The following is a 21,417-nucleotide window of genomic DNA, read 5'->3' as shown; positions in this document are numbered from 1 at the left end:
CAGAAGAGTGGAGGCGGTTATAGTAGCAAAAGAGGGACCAACTCCATATTAACGACCATGATATTGGAATGAGATGTTCGACGAGCAGATGTTTGCATACTGGTCATTTCGTGTATGTGTATCAACCTACTAGTAGAGGTCTTTTGGTTATTACACTACACAAACTGTCTTATGTAACCATACCAAACATAACATATTATACTAAGTTGAGAGCCATAGATTTACATTGACTATGTCTAGTCTTTGAGGCCAGGCTACAATAAAATGGCCTGGTAGGATAAGGCCTATCAATAGGGTTGGGTTCTGGTCTTTCTAGCAACATGATCTCACGTTTTCACCTCAAGTCAAATAAAGACAGAAGAGGTTGATTCCTGTCACGTGGCCGGGTAGGCAGGTGCACAAGGTAAAGGGGGATGAGTCACCTCACCACAGGATTGACTGTTAGTGTCTGTAAGCTCCACCCCTTCGGTGCTAAGGAAATTTTAGAGCAGATTTACATTAGCTATTCACAGTCTACAGTTGGAGCCTACAGGAACTTGTCATTCAGGATTGGCTTTACTGGCAAATTCCTCATCACCTACCTTTTTTTCTTCTGTACAGCATCCAACAGGAGACTGCAAGTGTGGTAAATTATTACTTTTCTTTCAATTGTTACACATTGTTTTGTGAGGATTTATTTTTGTTCTGAAGATATTTTTGCATTTGGTATTGCATTGGTTTGGATGGTGGTTTGCAAGATGAACTAGGTGGATAGTTGATTGGCTTTGGTCTGTGTTATGCAATTATGCAACAGAATAGGGTTCATCGTTGATCTAAGGATATATTTGCTGTTTACAATGTGTTACATTCCTTTTGAAGTCTTATCGTTGGAGGAAATTGCCAGTAAAGAAATGTGAACTGTAAGCTTGGAGGTTTTAAATTAGCCTAATTGGTTTAGCAATTCTAAGCAGCTATCACCTATCACCTCACCTAACACACGACTTCTGCTTTTAGATATCCGCTCTGTCATAACCACACGAATAGATGCATCTTTTAAAGATATTGGAAAGATTTTCAAGATACTTTCCCACGGTTTTGATAACCATAATAGCCTAGGCTAAGCTTGGTTAAGCAAAGCTTGTTGGGTACTGATACAGGTACACGGAGAAATCAAACTGTAATCAAGTCAACCGGATGTATTTGAGGTAACTTGCCTCGTGCAAAGTATTCATATGTCAAAATCAATATCTCTTATGTTTCATAAAGCAATGATTTTGATTTATGTGAGAATGCCATTCAGCTGAGATTTGGTTTACGACAGCACAGGCTTTTTAAAATCAGTGAGTAACGCGGCTGTATTTCATTTATGGTTACTTACAAACACACCAACTAGAGTATATACATTAGATTGGACAGAAAATAGTGATCTATCGCAGTGTTCCTCAAGCCCTGGTCGGTAAGCGGCACCAGTCCCTGGGATAGCGCTGAATAATCCCTGAAAACAATTTAGCCCGTGGTAACTTGCCAATTTTGATTAAAGCGGAATTCAAAGAAAGAAGGACTAGGCCTATAGCTTACTGGTCCTTGGTAGGTGTACAGTAAATGTTGAGACACAGGGCTGGTACACTGAGTGTACAAAACATTAAGAACACCTTCCTAATATTCCATTTTATCCCCACTCCCCTTTGGCCCTCAGAACAGACTAAATTCGTCGGGGCATGGACTCTACAAGGTGTCAGAAAGAATTCTACAGGGATGCTGGCTCATGTTGACTCCAATGCTTCCCACAGTTGTGTCAAGTTGGCTGGATGTCCTTTGGGCGGTGGACCATTCTTGATACACAAGAAACTGTTGAGCATTTTAGTTCTTGACACCTACTACCATAATACCTCTCAATACCTCGCAATACTTGTAAAGGCTTTAAAAGTCCTTCTTTAACCTGTCTCCAACTCATCATCTACACGGATTGAAGTGGATTTAACAAGTGACATCAATAAGGGATCATAGATTTCACCTGGTCAGTCTGTCGCGGAAAGAGCAGGTGTTCTTAATGTTTTGTACACTCAGTGTATATAAATCTAGACCTAGGCCTATAACTTAGGTTCACATTGCACCTGTTGATATTTCTACAGATGTGAGTGATGATTTACCTTTTTGTAATAATCCTCTCTCTTCCGCTTTTGTGTTTTCCAGACACTAATATGAGGAAACCTTTATATGCCCCAGACCCTGGAGAACATCAGGGGCCCGTCGGTTGTTGTGTTTAGAGGACTATGCTCTCCGCGACACTGTAAGGCAAGCGCTCGTGCTAAACCAGCCAGAGCCAGAGCAGCCTCACAGCCAGCCTGAGCCTCAGCCTCCACCGATGCAACAGCGATGGAACTGATGCTCCCAGGTGCTGACATGGGGTCCCAGAAGGACTCCTTCCCCCTGAGCAGAAGGCATCACTACCTCCACGTCCGGAGAAAACTGAGGCCCATAAGGATTCTAGCTTTCGTCCTCAGCATCGTGACCCTCAGCACGGTCTTCTCATTGGGTGCCTTCCAGTGGACTACTTCTTCTACTGGGCGTGATGGAAATGGAGGGGATCTACTTTCCTCCTCCCCCGCTGCTATGTCCGGGGGAGACCTACTGCAGTCGGCCCCCCGCAGAACACTGCTCACCACCAAGGACCAGGGAGGCCACAACGTCTCTATGATGGAGGACATGCCCGTGGCCATGAAGTCTTCCATGGACGAGGTGAACGCGGGGGACTACCCCACGGATCTCTTCAACCTGGAGGAGAGAAGGCAGGGGGCCGTCTGTCTGCACATGTTCGGGATGTTGTACATGTTCATCGCCTTAGCCATTGTGTGCGACGAGTTCTTTGTCCCGGCCCTGACTGTGATCACGGAGAAACTACAGATCTCGGACGACGTTGCCGGGGCAACCTTCATGGCGGCCGGGGGTTCTGCCCCGGAACTCTTCACCTCCGTCATCGGGGTGTTCATCTCCCACAGCAACGTGGGCATAGGAACCATTGTGGGTTCGGCCGTGTTCAACATCCTGTTTGTCATCGGGATGTGCGCCCTGTTCTCCAGGGAGATTCTCCAGTTGACCTGGTGGCCCCTCTTTAGAGACGTCTCCTTCTACATCATTGGTCTGTTGATGCTCATCCTGTTCTTTTTGGATAACCAGATCTTTCTGTGGGAAAGTATCGCCTTGCTGATGTGCTACTTGAGTTATGTGACCTTTATGAAGTTCAATGCAGATGTAGAGACCTTCATAAAGAGTCAATTGGGCCAGAATCAAGTGGAAGAGGTGGAGGCCGCTCCTAAGGTGAGTTTTGCCGCCCACCTTTTCCTCCCCAGATGTATTCTTAACTCACGTCAGGAGGCTGCTCGCGTGCAGCGTAAGGGAAGGGTATTTAAAAGTCGTCCTGCGGGCCAGGTAGACGGACAGACGCCAAAAACCTCTGGCTGCCCAGGGATTAACACTGGGTTTAGCTGCATGTCACCTGTGCATGGCCACACAGAGATGGCCCTCCCTATTCGTGCTGACTAAGTCAAACCACCAAGCAGGTCGCTCCATGGAGTCTTCCATCCACTCCCATATTAAATACCAGGCCTCTGAGCCCTTTGCAAAGCTGGCTCACCATACATACAACACTTGTAGTAGTCAGTCAGCTAACGTTACGCAATCTACTTTTCCCTTAAATGTTTTAACCATATTACTGTACACAAGACACATTTACACAACCAATGTTTAGGAAATATTTATATGCCATTTAAGAAATAAATATGTAGACTTTTATACTGTAATTTATACTGTAACTTTTTATATTGTAATTACACACCATTTATTGACTTTGTCATTAACTTCGACATTCATCGACCTATAGGAAATCGGTTACACGCGAACTGGTTTACTGAATTCAGTGGTCTGTGGTTATCTGAGGGAGTCTTAAACATTCGAACCAACCAACTGTCAATATCTGTAACGGCCTGCAAATGGGGGAGGGTGGTCACTCTGACGAGGTCTCAATGTTTGGAGATTCCAATTCTTATCTTTTTTTTTACCCATTTTTTCTCCCCAATTTCATGGTATCCAATTGTTGTAGTAGCTACTATCTTGTCTCATCGCTACAACTCCCGTACGGGCTCGGGAGAGACGAAGGTTGAAAGTCATGCGTCCTCCGATACACAACCCAGCCAGCCGTACTGCTTCTTAACACAGCGCGCATCCAACCCGGAAGCCAGCCGCACCAATGTGTCGGAGGAAACACCGTGCACCTGGCAACCTTGGCTAGCGCGCACTGCGCCCGGCCCGCCACAGGAGTCGCTGGTGCGCGATGAGACAAGGACATCCCTACCGACCAAGCCCTCCCTAACCCGGACGACCCCACGGACCTCCCGGTCGCGGCCGGTTACGACAGAGCCTGGGCGCGAACCCAGGGACTCTGATGGCACAGCTGGCGCTGCAGCCCTCCAATTCTTATTATCAACATGGCTCCAGAGGGTAGTTTGGTGTGGCAACATTTCTTCAAAGGATAGACCCGTTTGAGTGGATAGGCCCAACAATGTGCACTGCACAGTGTGTCCCCTTGAACCGACGAGAAAACAGCTGTATTCATTCAACATCTCATGACGGCCAGAGTTGAGATAAAGACAGTAGGCTACAGTACGGCATGTACTGTTTTCGTAAAACTCACACATGTACTAAACGTCATGACTTTATTATCGAGATCGGCTGGCTAGTAATTCTCCAGCAATGCTGGCCCTTAATGTCAAAAGAACAACACCAACCCAACTTCAGATTTTAAGGAGGCTATACATACATTTCCATGGGATAAAACATTTAGGGCCAGCCCCACAAGACACAGCAAATAAATTGACGTGCACAGCTATAGATAGAATAAATACACACAAAAAAACTGCATCGTTATCATTCAAAACTCTACTGTTGTGACATATCTCCTACACGTGTCCAACCTGCTGTGTTCTTGTCTTTTGTCTTCAGTTGGAGTCTGATTCATTGCTCTCAGATGTTATATACTCAGAGTCACACTCTTACGGAGCACAGGTGAACCCTAGCTGGATGTTGGCTGTGATTGTTAGGGCTTACCTGTAGCTTTTGACTTGTAATTTCATCCCAATTCCAGATCTTCAGGGGTTCATACTTTAATACTCCTGTGCAATTTGGACTAGATTAATCGGCCTGTATTTGGCATTGAGAAGAAAATAACATCCATACGTACTAGTTATTATCATCGTCTCACCACATTGAGACACAAGATATTGTAAAGAAATATCTAGCAATGAGGTTTGATATAATCATTCCAGCAAGCAGTACTTTAAAAAATACTTATTTCAATTAATTTAATGATAACTAAATTACGAGCCACATTTTTGTTCGTTATATAAGAACCAATGTTGTAGCGACAGCAACAATTAGTGGGTAGCGGCAAACTTGTCCCTTACATCTTTACATGACATACAGTATTTGATCAGTAGTTATTTGATGTGTGGTACGTTCCGTTTACACCTCGGATCCTAACGTTGCGACGCGAGCGCCATTATTAAACCCGACTTGAAGAGGTGGTTACTATTTCTATCATCAAGGGGATATAAAAACTCTGTTTGTATTCTGTCCTTCTGAGAAAACGGCCCTGTTCCCAGGGAGTCTCTCATCCTTGTACTGGTCTGACTCCCTCGGGCTTTTTAACCAGCCAGCACATGATGTACGACTTGCTTGCCCTCATATGTCTGTAGTTCTTAAGTAATCCCTCTGCAAATCCTCCAATCCATTTACCACAGGTAATTTTAGCCAGGTGCTTCTGCTGGTGTGGAGAGCAAAACTCACCCAACACTTGGAAAAGTTAGAAAACATTTTTTTTAACCAATTGTGTTCATTGTTTTGTCATTCAGAGTAGTCTGTGCTCTTAACCCAAGCTATATATATATACACACATATATGCAGCAAGAGAGAGAGAGAGATGTATATATGTGTAAGATGGTGGAAGTCAGGAAGAACTCACCACACTTGATTATTCTAAGACTCCAATCCTTCTTAAACCCTTATCTCATTACCATTTGTGACGACAGCAAATATAATGCGACTGACTCCTGGGCTGGACCCAGTTTCCCAAAAGCATCTCAAGGCTAAATTCATTGTTAGGACCCTCGTAGGAGCATCGTTAAAGCTCCGAGCTGTTTCCCATAACCATCGTTAGTACAGTTGCACTTGAAAACACTCATTATTTACCAACTGCCCCCAGACCAGTCGTACACCAGCCAAGTGTGTCGTCAAATGCTTATTTGACCTTCTGCGTTACTTTATACACAGAAGATCCACACCAAACATAGCATCAAGATGTTAGGCCTATCTGTATCTTCTGTGACCAGCCGCGGATAACTTCAGTTACAAATTTGGCAATGCTTTTTGCAATTGTTACTAAATATTCTTAAATGAAAAACAAGATGCCCGAATTAAAATATAAGTACAGTAAAGACCTATATATTTAAACCATATTGACATCAATTCAATGTTCAATAAACTGAGTTTTTTGTTGTTGATAATGCTAGGCTACAACACCATGTGCGCAATACCTAATTTATGATCTAGTGCATTGGTATAGGGTTAGCGTTAGAATAATCTGCCTCAATATTTGCAGCCATAAATGATATCTATATAGGAGCTGAACTGTCGTCAGTGTTGTGGAATATTTACACTGTTAAAGTAGGACCTGAAAGGCGAAAGCTGATCCGACAGCAGTGCTGCCTTTCTTTTGATCCTATCAGTATCGAGATATGATCCAACAACACTGAACGTTTTGGGAAACGCATAAGATCTTCAGCTGTTATAGGAATTATGTTAAAACGCTCCTAAGCTTAATGCTGCATTTTAACCGATTGGGAAGGTGGTATTTACCACATATGACTGGAACTTTTCAATTAAATTCCCCTCCAAACTCCTAATTAGTAGTGGGAAGCTTGTCTATCATCCCTGAGCTCCAATTTATCCCACATACTGACCTCTGACGTCACATACTAAGGAAATTACCTCAATAGCTGCATTTTCGACAGTTAAATGTAACAACTACCATTATTTTTTTAAAGCAATATTTTAACATGGTTTTGGAACACGATCATTTGTTTACAAGAATGATAGCTGTACTTATAGTTTATGGTTGACGCAGCTTGTTGGCCATTAGCCAATCAGCCTTTCTTGACAAAGTTCAAAGCACGTGAATGCATGATGCATCAAACTGTATTCATGACTTCACACCTGGTAATTACGTCCTTCCCACTTGGTTAGGAACGCAGCATAAGTTCCATCGCTATCGGGAATCGAGCCCTGGGCATGATGTAACTAACCTGCTGCAGCTGACTGACGAAAGACACAGAAGCCTACATTGACTCAAAGAACTAGCAATCAGCAGAAGAGGATCTTTTTCACATTATGTTTCTCTACATCCACTATATATACACACTGAACAAAAAGGTAAAAGCAAGATGTAAAGTGTTGTTCTCATGTTTCATGAGCTGAAATAAAAGATCCCCGAAATGTTCAATATGCACAAAAAGCTTATTTCTCAAAGATGTGCACACATTTCTTTACATCCCTGCTTGTGAGCATTTCTCAATTTGCCAAGATAACCCATTCACCTGACAGGTGGGGCATATCAAGAAGCTGATTAGACAGCATGATCATTACACAGGTGCACTTTGTGCTTGGGACAATAAAAGGCCACTGTAAAAATGTGTAGCTTTTTCACACAGCACAATGCCACAGATGTCTCAAGTTTTGAGGGAGCGTGTCATTGGCATGCTGACTGCAGGAATGTCCAACAGAGCTGTTGCTAGAAAATGTAATGCACATTTCTCTATTTCTCTGCTGCATCCAATGTTGTTTTAGAGAATTTGGCAGTACGTCCATCTGGCCTCCACAACTGCAGACCACGTGTATAGCACTGTGTGGGCGAGCGGTTTGCTGATGTCAATGTTGTGAACAGAGTGGGGTTATGGTATGGGCAGGCATAAGCTACGGACAATGAACACAATTGCATTTTATTGACGGAGATACCGTGACGAGTGACCCTGAGGCCCATTATCGTGCCATTCTTCTTCCGCCGCCATCACCTCATGTTTGAGCATGATAATGCAAAGCCCCATGTCACAAGGATCTGTAAGCTGAAAATGTCTCAGTTCTTCCATGGCCTGCATACTCACCAGACATGTCACCCATCGAGCATGTTCGGGATGCTCTGGATTGATTGTGTATGGCAGCGTGATTCAAAGTTCACGCCAATATTCAGCAACTTCGCGCAGCCATTGAAGAGAAGTGGGACAACATTCCACAGGTCACAATCAACAGCCTGATCAATTCCATGTGAAGGAGATTTGTCACGCTGCATGAGGTAAATGATGGTCTGGTTTTCTGATCCACACCCCTACTTTTTAGATGCATATCTGTATCCCCAATCATGTGAAATCCATAGATTTAGGGCCTAACTAATTTATTCCAATTGACTGATTTCCTTATATGAATTGTAACTCAGTAAAATTGTTGCATGTTCTATTTATATATATTTTTCAGTATAATACACTAGCATACAGTACTTAGAATGAAGCAATCTATTGGGAATGCATACTAAATAGTATGCTAGTATGGACATTGGAACTCACATGTAAGAGCTTTTGACCAGCATGATCTGACTGCACTAGGAAGTGTTTGCTGGAGATTTTTTGCAAGAGACAAGACTGCATGCTTATCTTGCAGGGCAAAATCCTCACTGATGATTTAGATAGAAAGCAACTACCAGTGTTCTTGTATTTCCATCCGCATTTTCCTTTCAATCATGCCTCAATGACAAGATTGTGGACCATGCTTCCATAATCTTCAGTACAGGGCACCGTGACCCTGTTCCTGGAGAGCTACCGTCCTGTAGGTTCTCACTTGAACCCTAATCAAGCACACCTGATTCTAATAATTATCTGGTTGATGAGATGAATCGGGTTAATTACAACTGGGGTTGGAGTGAAAATCTACAGGAGGGTAGCTCTCCAGGAACAGGGTTGGAGAGCCCTGCTTTAGTATAATGTTTACCTTTATTGTGAGGGTTCACTTCCTGTGCTAAGCCCTAGGGCCACAACTAACCAATCAGTTACAGTGTGTTTCATTGGCTCAGAAATAGGGAAGACTATAAAAACAGCTGATGAATGTATTGTCTATATTGCTTATGCTCCAGTCTTTGTTATTAATTGTAACTAAACATGTACTTGTATTGTGATTGGGTTGGGGTCATTTCTTTCCCATGAAGAAAGGGTACTGATAACACACTTAACATGTTATTCTCTATCCAAGATCTTCTATATCCAATGGACACTGGGGCCCTTATGGGTTGTAACCCCACCCAAGTAGCAACCAATATTCAACCAAATACAAAATAAGTGTAAAAAAAGTGTGCGGGTCGAATCAAACGTCACGTTGTGACATGTGAAGGTTGTTAAGATGAAGTTCACATGAAGGGTTTGAAATGACTGTTCTAAATACGGTTATCTCTGTGGATTAATCCACTCTAAGTCTGGGAGCTTGGCAGGTCAGGTGGACACAATTGACTTCTGCCTCGCAAGGATACTTGCAGAAACTCCTGGCTTTGCAGAGTATGGAACTTACGGCTACAGTATACTGTGAATAATAGTTATTTTCGAAAACTTCACGTGTTCCTTATGAAGATCTTAAAGATAATTTTGATTGGCAGTTTGAATTAATGACACTTTAATTAATCGCATTAGATAACAAGGCAGTTAACCCACTGTTCCCCCGGGCACCGAAGACCTGGATGTTGATTAAGGCAGCCCCCCGGACCTCTCGGATTCAGAGGGGTTGGGTTAAATGCGGAAGACACATTTCAGTTGAATGCATTCAGTTGTACAACTGACTAGGTATCCCCCTTTCCCATTCCTTCCCTAACATGCACTTTCCAATGGGGCATTTACCCCCTGCAGTGCAACTTTGATTGAATTCCAGACTTAGCTATTTCCTGTTATTGAGGCACTGAAAGAAGTAAAAAATATGCATTTGATATATATATATATATGTATATGTTGATTTTCTCATCCAGATATTTGTTATAGTACAGCATGTGTATATATGTGTGTATGTATGTCCAGTTTGTGTGTTTGCATGTATGTTCATGTATGGAGAGTATGAAAACCCTGCAAATTCCCTCTCCAAGCCATTACCCAGCATTTTGGTAAATATTGTTGAAGCTATGAGGACATGTCTAGTGTTTGAATATGCTTTTACAGCCAAAACACTTTGTGGAAAATAGTACTTCAAGTAAAAAATATATAAGTATGTTTCCATTGTTATTGCAGAAGCATAAAGAGAGTTAGGGAGACCAAGCTACGTGATATAAAAACAATGGCAGTGAAAGTAAAGATCCCTATTAATCAGGGAACTTGAATTAACTTCAATTCCCCTGTTTGTGGAGCAAATGGATCACCCATTAGTGCATTGTTAACTCCATCCCAGATTCTGTACCTAGAGACATCTATGCCTCTGTTATAATGTTGGCAAGAGTTAATAACTATGAATTTGATGAGGCTCTATTATAATCATATGAATCACCGTTCATCCTGTGCTCCTTTCTTTTTGGTATTCGTTTTTATATGTCGACTCCATACATAATTCACCACAAAATGTTTGTCTAGATTGGCCTATAGAATTTTTCAAATCACTATTTGTTCTTTAATAAATCCCTTTCCTGCAGTCAAATGACCAAATTCCCCTCTAGTGGCCTCATGGGTGGACTGTTAAAATGTTTCATAATTTCATAATTAATCAACATTATAAAAAATTAAAATAAACTCTGTCAAATGGTTTTGTTATATTTAAGTCTTCTGTGATGTATATAAAGTGTAATATTGGGATGCAAACTCAAAATGTAATACATTTAATCCCTATATGTGACAGGTACAGGTGTCTTTTTAAAGCCCATAACCATGTGTGTGAGGTGTATACTTTTGTTTCAAAGTAGATTTGTTTAAGACTACCAAGAAACACTGTGTGAACCTGATTTAGCCCACTGCAGTACAGGGTTAATGATATAAGCTGTAGCCTAGTATAAGGCCATTTACTTTTCAGTTGAACAAATATGAATTTGCTAAATATTATTGCTATATTTGTATTGTGTCTACCCAATTTGTTGCTACCCTATTTGTGGCTACGCCGAAAACCTTGAGTTTCTGTAAACTAAGCAATGTATTCTCCAAACCCACTCCCCTCCTGACCTAGGTGGGAGTTCTGTTAAGAATCCATTTTTACATGGTCAGTGTTTATGTCCTGTCGCCATCAAATCAAAAATAAAAGGCATTCAATCACATACACAGTTTATAAAAGGTGCAGTGAAATGCTTGTGTGCTAGTTATGATAATGGCGCCCATTTCAGATCACATTACACGCAGCAGACCAACTGTTAAGAAAACTGGGCAGTGTGGCGATGTTTTGGCGGTGGTTTCAGACGGGATAAAAGGCACCACGTCTGTACATTTGACATTTTAGTCATTTAGCAGGCGCTCTTATCCAGAGCAACTTACAGGAGAAATTAGCTAATTGCCTTGCTTCAGGGCACATCGGCAGATTTTTCACCTAGTCGGATCGGTGATACGAACCATCGACCTTTCTGTTACTGGTCCAATGTTCTGCTAGACTACCTGCCTCCCACAGTAAACCAGGCCACAATGCAAACCTCCAACAGCTCTCCGTCTTGCCAATCCATCCATTCCTAACCGTAAGCTCTGGCAGCAGATGCTCTGCAGGTTATTAGGCTCAATGCCCAACAACCTGTATAACCCGTAGGGCCATGTGAGCATTAGGCAACAGCCAACCGCCGGGAATCAAACACAGCACAAGGCCTTAGCCTGCCTTACTGGAAAGGCCTTAGTTTGGGCTCTCACATGGCTAACGCTCATCCGCTAACACTTTGAGAGACGGCAATTAGTGCCTATGGATGGATCCTCCTAACCCCAGTGGAAGCACTTAACAAGACTACATGAATCGTCTACATTGATCTAAAATGGTTGTGTAATTGTTGTCCCATTTTGTGGTAGACAAATAACAGGGCTGTTCAGGGTTTTCAACAATGCTAATTGAAGAAAATAATAGAAATTTAATAATTTTAAAAAATGTGGGTAATCATAATGTATTTTAGAATTCAAACATACATTAGGCTAACAATACAGTATGGCTAACACTACAAACACTAAAGTATGGCTAACACTACAGTATGGCTAACACTACAAACACTACAGTATGGCTAACACTACAGTATGGCTAACACTACAAACACTACAGTATGGCTAACACTACAAACACTACAGTATGGCTAACACTACAAACACTACAGTATGGCTAACACTACAAACACTACAGTATGGCTAACACTACAGTTTGGCTAACACTACAAACACTACAGTATGGCTAACACTACAGTATGGCTAACACTACAGTATGGCTAACACTACAGTATGGCTAACACTACAGTATGGCTAACACGATGTATGCGCAGTCAAATTGCTCCTGCCCCTGTTTCCTCTCCCGTTTTAAAAGGTAATATTTATTAGTATGTCATGCTTGCCTGTTCTCTTGTTTTGTGGTGTGAAGATACACCGTTACGGTGGTATAACAACGTGTCTGACCATAGCAAGCTGCTAAGGTGTTTCACAGTTCTGTTGTCTTTGCACAGGGTTGTATTGAAGTTATTCATTCATTTCAAATCATTGATTTTACAGTGCCTTCAGAAAGTATTCAAACCCCTTGACTTTTTCCACATTTTGTTATGTCACAGCCTGAATTTAAAATGGATTAAATGTAGATGTTTTTGTCACTGGCCTACATGCGACACCATGTTGTCAATGTTTTTCCATCTTTCTATCAATTAAAAAGCAAAAGTACTCAACCCCTTTGTTATGGGAAGTCTAAATAAGTTCAGGGGCAAAAATGTGCAAAAAATGTGCTTCAACACCTGCATTGCTTGCTGTTTGGGGTTTTAGGCTGGGTTTCTGTACAGCACTTTGAGATATCAGCTGATGTACGAAGGGCTATATAAATCAATTTGATTTGATAAGTTGCATGGACTCAATAATAGTGTTTAACATGCTTTATGAATGTCTACATCTCTGTACCCCACACGTACAATTACCTGTAAGGTCCTTCGGTCGAGCAGTGAATTTCAAACACAGATTCAACCACGGTCCTTATTATATAAAAACCCAAAAGCAATCCTCTGTAGAGGTTAACAGAACGGGCATGTTACGTTGTTCAACAGTGGTGTGCATGTATGTACGCCATAAACATTTACATTTACATTACATTTAAGTCATTTAGCAGACGCTCTTATCCAGAGCGACTTACAAATTGGTGCATTCACCTTATGACATCCAGTGGAACAACCACTTTACAATAGTGCATCTAAATATTTTAAGGGGGGTGAGAAGGATTACTTTATCCTATCCTAGGTATTCCTTAAAGAGGTGGGGTTTCAGGTGTCTCCGGAAGGTGGTGATTGACTCCGCTGTCCTGGCGTCGTGAGGGAGTTTGTTCCACCATTGGGGAGCCAGAGCAGCGAACAGTTTTGACTGAGCTGAGCGGGAACTGTACTTCCTCAGTGGTAGGGAGGCGAGCAGGCCAGAGGTGGATGAACACAGTGCCCTTATTTGGGTGTAGGGCCTGATCAGAGCCTGGAGGTACTGAGGTGCCGTTCCCCTCACAGCTCCGTAGGCAAGCACCATGGTCTTGTAGCGGATGCGAGCTTCAACTGGAAGCCAGTGGAGAGAGCGGAGGAGCGGGGTGACGTGAGAGAACTTGGGAAGGTTGAACACTAGACGGGCTGCGGCGTTCTGGATGAGTTGTAGGGGTTTAATGGCACAGGCAGGGAGCCCAGCCAACAGCGAGTTGCAGTAATCCAGACGGGAGATGACAAGTGCCTGGATTAGGACCTGCGCCGCTTCCTGTGTGAGGCAGGGTCGTACTCTGCGGATGTTGTAGAGCATGAACCTACAGGAACGGGCCACCGCCTTGATGTTAGTTGAGAACGACAGTTTGTTGTCCAGGATCACGCCAAGGTTCTTAGCGCTCTGGGAGGAGGACACAATGGAGTTGTCAACCGTGATGGCGAAACCAAATAAACCAAATGTTCCAATGTTCTCATACAATCATATGATATTTTTTGCATTTTGTTCGTGCCTTCCCAACACGTCATGCCATCTTAGCCTGTTTTGCTATACATGTCCCATAGTCTTCACAAATGGCTTTCCTATTTTAGACAGGGAAACCTACTGCTTGCTATGGTATCATACTGTACCTTACATTTTAAACGGGAAACCAGTATGCTTTCTCAATTGAATTTCTCTCTCAAACAGTTGTGTAGATTTTGTCTTCCCAGCTGCCGAGCCGCCATGTCTTCCCAGCTGCCCTTACAACCTGTACATTCTCTATGGATCATTTTGAAACTGGCTGGCCCATTTGACAGTTTCATATCCTGATCATTTAACATGATGGCCGGCTTTTATTTCATTCATTAGGCTACATTGTCTTGTCAATAACTAGCATTACTTGGCAGATTATATTTTCTGTTTACGTGCGATCGTGTGTGACCTTCATACATGCATTTCTTTCTCTTGACTTCTTTCCTTTTGAAGGAAAGCACGGGGGACGTCGAAAACAAGTTGACGGTATGTTTATGTCCTGTCGTTGCATCTTAATATGTATTTGTACGTGTACTGTCATATTGACAGTACTGAATATCCAGTGCTCTTAAGCAAACACATAGAGCATGTTGCCATAGAACGCAATGCTGCATGAATACAATGAACACCAGTGCCATGTGTTTAAGAGTGTTGGGGCAATGGAGTTTCTGCATTAAGACACATTTACATGACACTTCAACATTCAACATGGCAGCCATGTTAGCTCCCCACTAACATTACTTGAGGAATATTAAACAAATATTATGAAACGGAATGTCTAGAAGGAGCATTATGATGCATTTACACGACACTTCAACATTCTATTGCAGCCATGTTGGCTCCCCATTAACATGGGCAATATTTAAACACTGCTATGTAACGGAATGTCTAGAATTAGATCAAAAGTTGACCTAACTCTCTAAATATATCAACTCTCTAAATATATGCAGCTGGTTTGCACTACAAGACCCTCATTATTGACACTCACGCACTTGACACGTCACACTGTGCATTCACTGTGCATACCGCTGTGTTCAACTGCGTCATTGTTACGGCACTAGGTACCAAAGACACAGATGCATTGTGAGTTCAGGGTTGGGGTCAAACCAGTAAAGTAAAATTGAAACTCAATTCATATATTGAATCTCAGTTCACGTGACTGAATTGAAAGCCAAATTGACACCATACCTGCAGCTGTAGATTAGAGTTATGCATTGGAACTATAGAATAAAGCTATGTATTAAATATATAGATGATCTAGTATTGAAGCTATAGATGATATAGTATTGACGCTATAGATTATCTAGTATTGATGCTATAGATTATCTAGTATTGAAGCTATAGATTATCTAGTATTGAAGCTATAGGTGATCTAGTATTGAAGCTATAGGTGATCTAGTATTGAAGCTATAGGTGATCTAGTATTGAAGCTATAGGTGATCTAGTATTGAAGCTATAGGTGATCTAGTATTGAAGCTATAGGTGATCTAGTATTGAAGCTATAGGTGATCTAGTATTGAAGCTATAGGTGATCTAGTATTGAAGCTATAGGTGATCTAGTATTGAAGCTATAGGTGATCTAGTATTGAAGCTATAGACCTAGCTTCAAAACTAGGTCTATAGCTTCAAAACTAGGTCTATAGCTTCAATACTAGGTCTATAGCTTCAATACTAGGTCTATAGCTTCAATACTAGGTCTATAGCTTCAATACTAGATCACCTATAGCTTCAATACTAGATCACCTATAGCTTCAATACTAGATCATCTATATCTAGTATTGAAGCTATAGGTGATCTAGTATTGAAGCTATAGGTGATCTAGTTTTGAAGCTATAGATGACCTAGTATTGAAGCTATAGGTGATCTAGTTTTGAAGCTATAGATGACCTAGTATTGAAGCTATAGATGACCTAGTATTGAAGCTATAGATGATCCTCTGGTATATAGATGTTAAAGCAGCCTATGCCCTTGGTCTCTACTGCAGGCCAAGCCCCGTCTCCAGAGAGGAGGATCATCAGCCTCCCTCCACAACACCCTGATGAGGAATAGCATCTTCCAGCTCATGATCCACACACTGGACCCTCTCAGTGAGGGTGAGGGACTGGGGGGTAAAAACAACGTTTTTTTTTTACACACCTTCAATATAGACACACTTCCAATCTCTATATTTGATGTATTTGAATCAATATGCTTCTGTATTAGGCATGTTTTCATGATTTCTCATTAATGGAAACAAAATAAAATATGTGTAATGTTTTATGTTTCCATTAGTGGGGAATCCGTAGCTAGGTTCATATCGTTGGGGTTCATCACTGACTCTCTGTAGCAATGATTGTGCTTCAGGGCGATTCAAAGAGAAGGCATCCATTCTTCACAAAATGGCCAAACAGAAATGTCAAGATGGCGGGGGCGGGGAAAAACCCAACGGTGTCGCAGGTGAGCTTTACATTTTAAATGTACGTAAATGTTAAATATGTTGAAATACTTTGTGTTATATACTATATTATAAACTGGGTGGTTCTGGCCGTGAATGCTGATTGGCTGAAAGCCATGGTATATGAGACCGTATACCACGGATATGACAAAACATCTATTTTTACTGTTCTAACTACATTTGTAACCAGTTTATAATATCAATAAGACACCTCTGGTGTTTGTGGTGTATTTGCTTAAGAACAGCCCTTAGCCGTGGTATATTGGCCATATACCACACCGCCTCAGGCCTTATTGCTTAAATATACTGTATATACATAATATATATTGCATTACTTCCTCCAGTGGCTCTCACTGTCTCTCCTTCAAGTCTAACTCCTGGCCTTTCTCTATATTTCTGTCTCTCTACGCAGACAAAAGCATCCCCAACAGTTCCAACGTGACAGTGGAAGTCACTTCGCCTGCGAACGGCGACATAGGACCGGTAGGCTTTGTCTACTAAATACCTCCAAAATCAGTGACATGATGTTTAAGAGAGTAACTGACACACACTGGATAAATGAGTTCTGTTTAAATCAAATACGTTTTATAGCCTTGGTATTCCTGTCCCTGTTTCTCTCTGACCCCCCCCACCCCCTCTATGTTTGGTAGGCTGAGGAGGAGGAAGATGAGGACGCTCCTCTGAGTTTGGCGTGGCCGGAGACGAACCGCAAACGAATAACGTATCTCCTTATCCTCCCCATCGTCTTCCCTCTGTGGCTCTCTCTGCCGGATGTCAGGAGAGAGGTAAGTGGAGCTGCGATACTCCTCAGACTACATTAACATGTGCGGTGTAGCTATGATTGATTGGTAGGTAGGTCGTTTGGTTGATTGATTTGTGAAAATCTATGCCGCTGACGCTTCAAAAGGACATTTTTTTTTCCAGACTTCCACAAAGTTCTTCCCCATAACCTTCATTGGTTCAATCTGTTGGATTGCTGCCTTCTCCTACCTCATGGTATGGTGGGCTCATCAGGTAAACCCCTCCCTGGCACCTGTCACACTCATTCTGAGCCAATCAAAACAGGGTTTGTTTTTAACGGTTTGCCTCCTGATACAGGACAGGGTTGCGTTCAGGAGGGCCCAAAGTAAAATGTTGTGGAACGTTGCAGGTAGAAATGCTATGAATAGAGCCGGCATGATTCTTTACTCTAGAATTGAGATGACTGTTATAAGGCCAAAAAATGTGTCAAACATCACCTCACCTATGGTCTTTTGATTATGGTGGAAGCATATCAGTCTGTGTGCGACCACGACACATAATCCTAACAGCTAAGCAACTACTTCCAGTAGTACCTACTAGCTCCCCCGTCAGATCAACGTTAACCTCGACTATAGAACAAGAGCCAACCAATCCAAACAAGACCCAGTTTCAGCCGTGTCGCCGAATCGGATTCTTCGTCTTTGTTTGAACAATGTAGTTAACCCATTTTCACTCTCAGGTTGGAGAGACCTTCTGGATTACAGAGGAGATCATGGGATTGACCATATTAGCAGCTGGTACCTCAATCCCTGATCTAATCACCAGTGTCATTGTAGCCCGGAAAGGCCTTGGTGACATGGCTGTGTCCAGCTCTGTGGGCTCCAACATATTTGACATCACCGTGGGGTAAGTCGGCCTAAAAGCACATTTAAAATGCTCCAACTCCTGTTTGCATGAATGAGTCATTCTTTGATGTTTTTCTCGGGCAAGCTCTGTCGCTCCACATTTGCAATGTTACAGTAGTTTTGCACAGATCTATGCTCTTCTGAATGACCAATGTCAACCTAGAAAGTCAAAGGATCAACTGCAACTATGTTTTCACTTTACCACGGTATAGTCTCCTCTAGACGGTAACGGTACATGTGATTTCTATGTTTCTCCGTCTACCCGTCCAGCCTGCCGTTCCCTTGGCTCATCTACGGCCTAATCAATGACTTCAAGGCGGTGCAGGTGAGCAGCAACGGCCTGTTCTGCGCCATCGTGCTCCTCTTCCTCATGTTGCTCTTCGTCATCATCTCCATCGCCTCCTGCAAGTGGAAGATGAGCAAGGTGCTGGGAGGCCTCATGTTTTTACTGTACATCTTCTTCCTGGTAACCAGCGTCTTGCTGGAAGACAAGATCATCGTGTGTCCCATCTCCATCTGAAAGGCCCCTCTTCAACCCCGAACCCCATGGAAACACAAACGCACACAAAAGGCACACACAATCATATAATCCTCCGGTTGTCAATGGGGGCTTCCGTTGTGAGGAGCAGTAGAAAAAAACGAGCCTGGCGTGATTGATTGATTTCAAATGTCTGAGCACAACCTGCAGTTGATCATTCGCAAACTTATTGAGCAGGGCAGACGGACCTGACGATGAGCGATTGATTTCACGATGCTACTTCCCAATGGGGTGGGTCTTTCTCCACGTCACATGACCACATCGAGAGCTTCGGTTGGTTTGAATCCGTCGTTGGCTGACAAACAGGCAATTGTAATCACGCCTATGATGGAGAGTAGGGGACCACGTCTGGTTACTCCAATCCAGAGGACTATGTGATATGATTAGAGAATATATTTGAATTAGTCAGGTATCAACTGTCCAACTGTCAGTCGGGCTCAAAAACCTTGATGACTGTATGAAGTGGAACTCTGGAAAAGGTCCAGCATTGTCCGAACCAGAAAGTGGAACCTGCCAGAGAAGTGTGGGAAGGTTGCACGGATCAAGCGGAAGTGTTTTTCTTGATTTTTGTAAATTAGTTTTCAGATGTATTTATATTACAAATGATTCATTGCAAAACCCAAAATGTTTTTGTTCTCAAACCAAAATCTAAAACTTGTACAGTTCTGATTTTGGTTTATAACTGGTACATGGTTGTATGAACTTGCAAAGTTTGGAAAGGTAAAAGTGTATATGAAGAGAAAATGATATTAATATGAAGACGGTTGTTTTGTTTGGGACAATTTTGTTAAGTAAATATAATATAGTATTTCTAATGTTAATTTATCTTCTGTTTCGTAACCCCAACCCATATTTTCCAAATTGTTTGACACTTAATATTAAGGTGAATCCAGCAAATCTACTGTACCTAATGCTACAACATTTTTATGTTTGAAAAAGTAACTATACAATTATTTCGGTTAAAGTACTTCCACTTATTCTACATGAAAATCAGTTGTGGAACATGACAAATGTGAATAGCTAAAATGGTCGCCAGGTGTGAGATTCAGAACACCGTATGATGTCGGCACACACTATATTAAATCCCTTTCGGTGTACAACAACCCCTTTCAATCAAATGTATTTATAAAGCCCTTTTTACATCAGCAGATGTCACAAAGTACTATACAGAAACCCAGACTTAAACCCCAAACAGTGCAGATGTAGAAGCAGATGTGAAGTGTAAAAACATCTAAAGTGGGGGTTGGGAACTCTGTACAAATGATCATTTTTCCATGTTTGATACCGTTTGTATGCTTCAGAATTATATAGGCAACATCTAAATATATACATTTTTATACGTTATTTGTTTGCCTGTTTTCTCGGTATAATACAGCAAACAGTAACGCGTATATCTGAATAACATCCAGGTTCTTTTTCTTCACTCGTGATCAACTGAACAGAATAGGGGTTGAAGATTTTATATCGACCAAAGCAAAATAGCATGTGAATGATATTATCCGGATAATCAATAGTTATTCTCTGTAACAAAATCTAGATGTTTCTTCTCCACTATAAGATCGATCATAAAAAAAATGTCAAACTATTTAGTTGCTGCAGAATTGTTACTTTACCATTGCAGTACGGTGCTTACACTGGCAATGGCAAAACATATCACTGGGATATACTATATGTGATGTTTCAACAATAATAATTGAACCATCCCACACTGAATAGGCTAAATAAATAGGCTGCTATATTCACAACTAAAATAGTGGATTATCTTTGTTAAAAGATTTTCTCTTTTACTGTATCCCCCTTCACTTTTTTTGGTTAATTTCTCAAAGCCAATTTCCTCATTGTCAATTTGTTTTCTCTCATGTATGCAATTTGTATGCATACAAACAGTTTGTGAGCTGTAATGTCAACTCACAATATGATCATTCCATCTTATAGTCCGACCAATATTGCTTCCACTACTTTAGGGATCAACGTGGATATCTACAGAACACTGTCAGATGGGCAGATAACATCTCAACTTTAGACAGCCACATTAAAGTGAAGCACTTTCATATCTAGACTGTGCAATTTGTTGATATTCTTTTTCAATGGATCTTATGCGTGTGTAACATTTTAATGTATGGATGAGCAGGAAAGAAACTGTCAACATGCAGAACTATATGGATGGCGTGGAAGTCTATCACAATACAGAACAAACAATGAATGGCCATGCTTTTATATTTCTGTTACAAACCATATATTTAAGTATGAATCATGTATATGAATCATAATCATGTGTACTTGAATCATGTATAATATTGTCAAAATCATATCAAGTCATTCGGTATAAAATGTCATATGATAATAAATGAAACTTTGTTTGAAATGTAGGCGTCAATTGCTTTATTTCAGAATCAAATCACCCAGAACTTACCAGTCAAAACTATCCAATAAATGTTGTCCTCTATAATATACAAAGTTTCATTATAGGGTGCAATGGTGCATAACATTATGGATTTGGTTACACACCTGCTCGTTCTATTACAAACTGACCAGGTGAAAGCTATGATCTCTTCTTGATGTCACTTGTTAAATCCACCTCAATCGGTG

At 41.6% G+C, this 21,417-nt stretch overlaps 1 protein-coding gene across 1 annotated transcript; it reads left to right on the top strand.

Annotated features, from left to right (window-relative positions):
• The first annotated feature begins 486 nt into the window (after positions 1 to 486).
• Positions 487 to 21,193, top strand: LOC124013361 (sodium/potassium/calcium exchanger 2-like). Its single transcript, XM_046327661.1, has 10 exons — positions 487 to 625; positions 2,173 to 3,297; positions 14,664 to 14,696; positions 16,195 to 16,318; positions 16,554 to 16,646; positions 17,057 to 17,127; positions 17,295 to 17,429; positions 17,569 to 17,658; positions 18,125 to 18,291; positions 18,561 to 21,193. The coding sequence occupies exons 2-10, from the start codon at positions 2,356 to 2,358 to the stop codon at positions 18,808 to 18,810; spliced, it is 1,905 nt and encodes a 634-aa protein (XP_046183617.1). The 5' UTR covers positions 487 to 625; positions 2,173 to 2,355; the 3' UTR covers positions 18,811 to 21,193.
• The last annotated feature ends 224 nt before the right edge of the window (positions 21,194 to 21,417 follow it).

This window comes from Oncorhynchus gorbuscha, linkage group LG24 (genome assembly GCF_021184085.1).
Source record: "Oncorhynchus gorbuscha isolate QuinsamMale2020 ecotype Even-year linkage group LG24, OgorEven_v1.0, whole genome shotgun sequence".
Classification (NCBI taxonomy): Eukaryota; Metazoa; Chordata; class Actinopteri; order Salmoniformes; family Salmonidae; genus Oncorhynchus; species Oncorhynchus gorbuscha.
This window is presented reverse-complemented; position numbering and strand designations above follow the sequence as displayed.

What these genes read in the sequence shown, in the direction of transcription:
- LOC124013361 (XM_046327661.1), top strand. Translation starts at nt 2,356, where the DNA reads ATGGAACTGATGCTCCCAGGTGCTGACATGGGGTCCCAGAAGGACTCC. An exon ending in TGAGGGTGAGGGACTGGGGG is followed by an intron (nt 16,319 to 16,553) that starts GTAAAAACAACG and finishes ATTGTGCTTCAG; the next exon opens with GGCGATTCAAAGAGAAGGCA. An exon ending in ATATTTGACATCACCGTGGG is followed by an intron (nt 18,292 to 18,560) that starts GTAAGTCGGCCT and finishes CTACCCGTCCAG; the next exon opens with CCTGCCGTTCCCTTGGCTCA.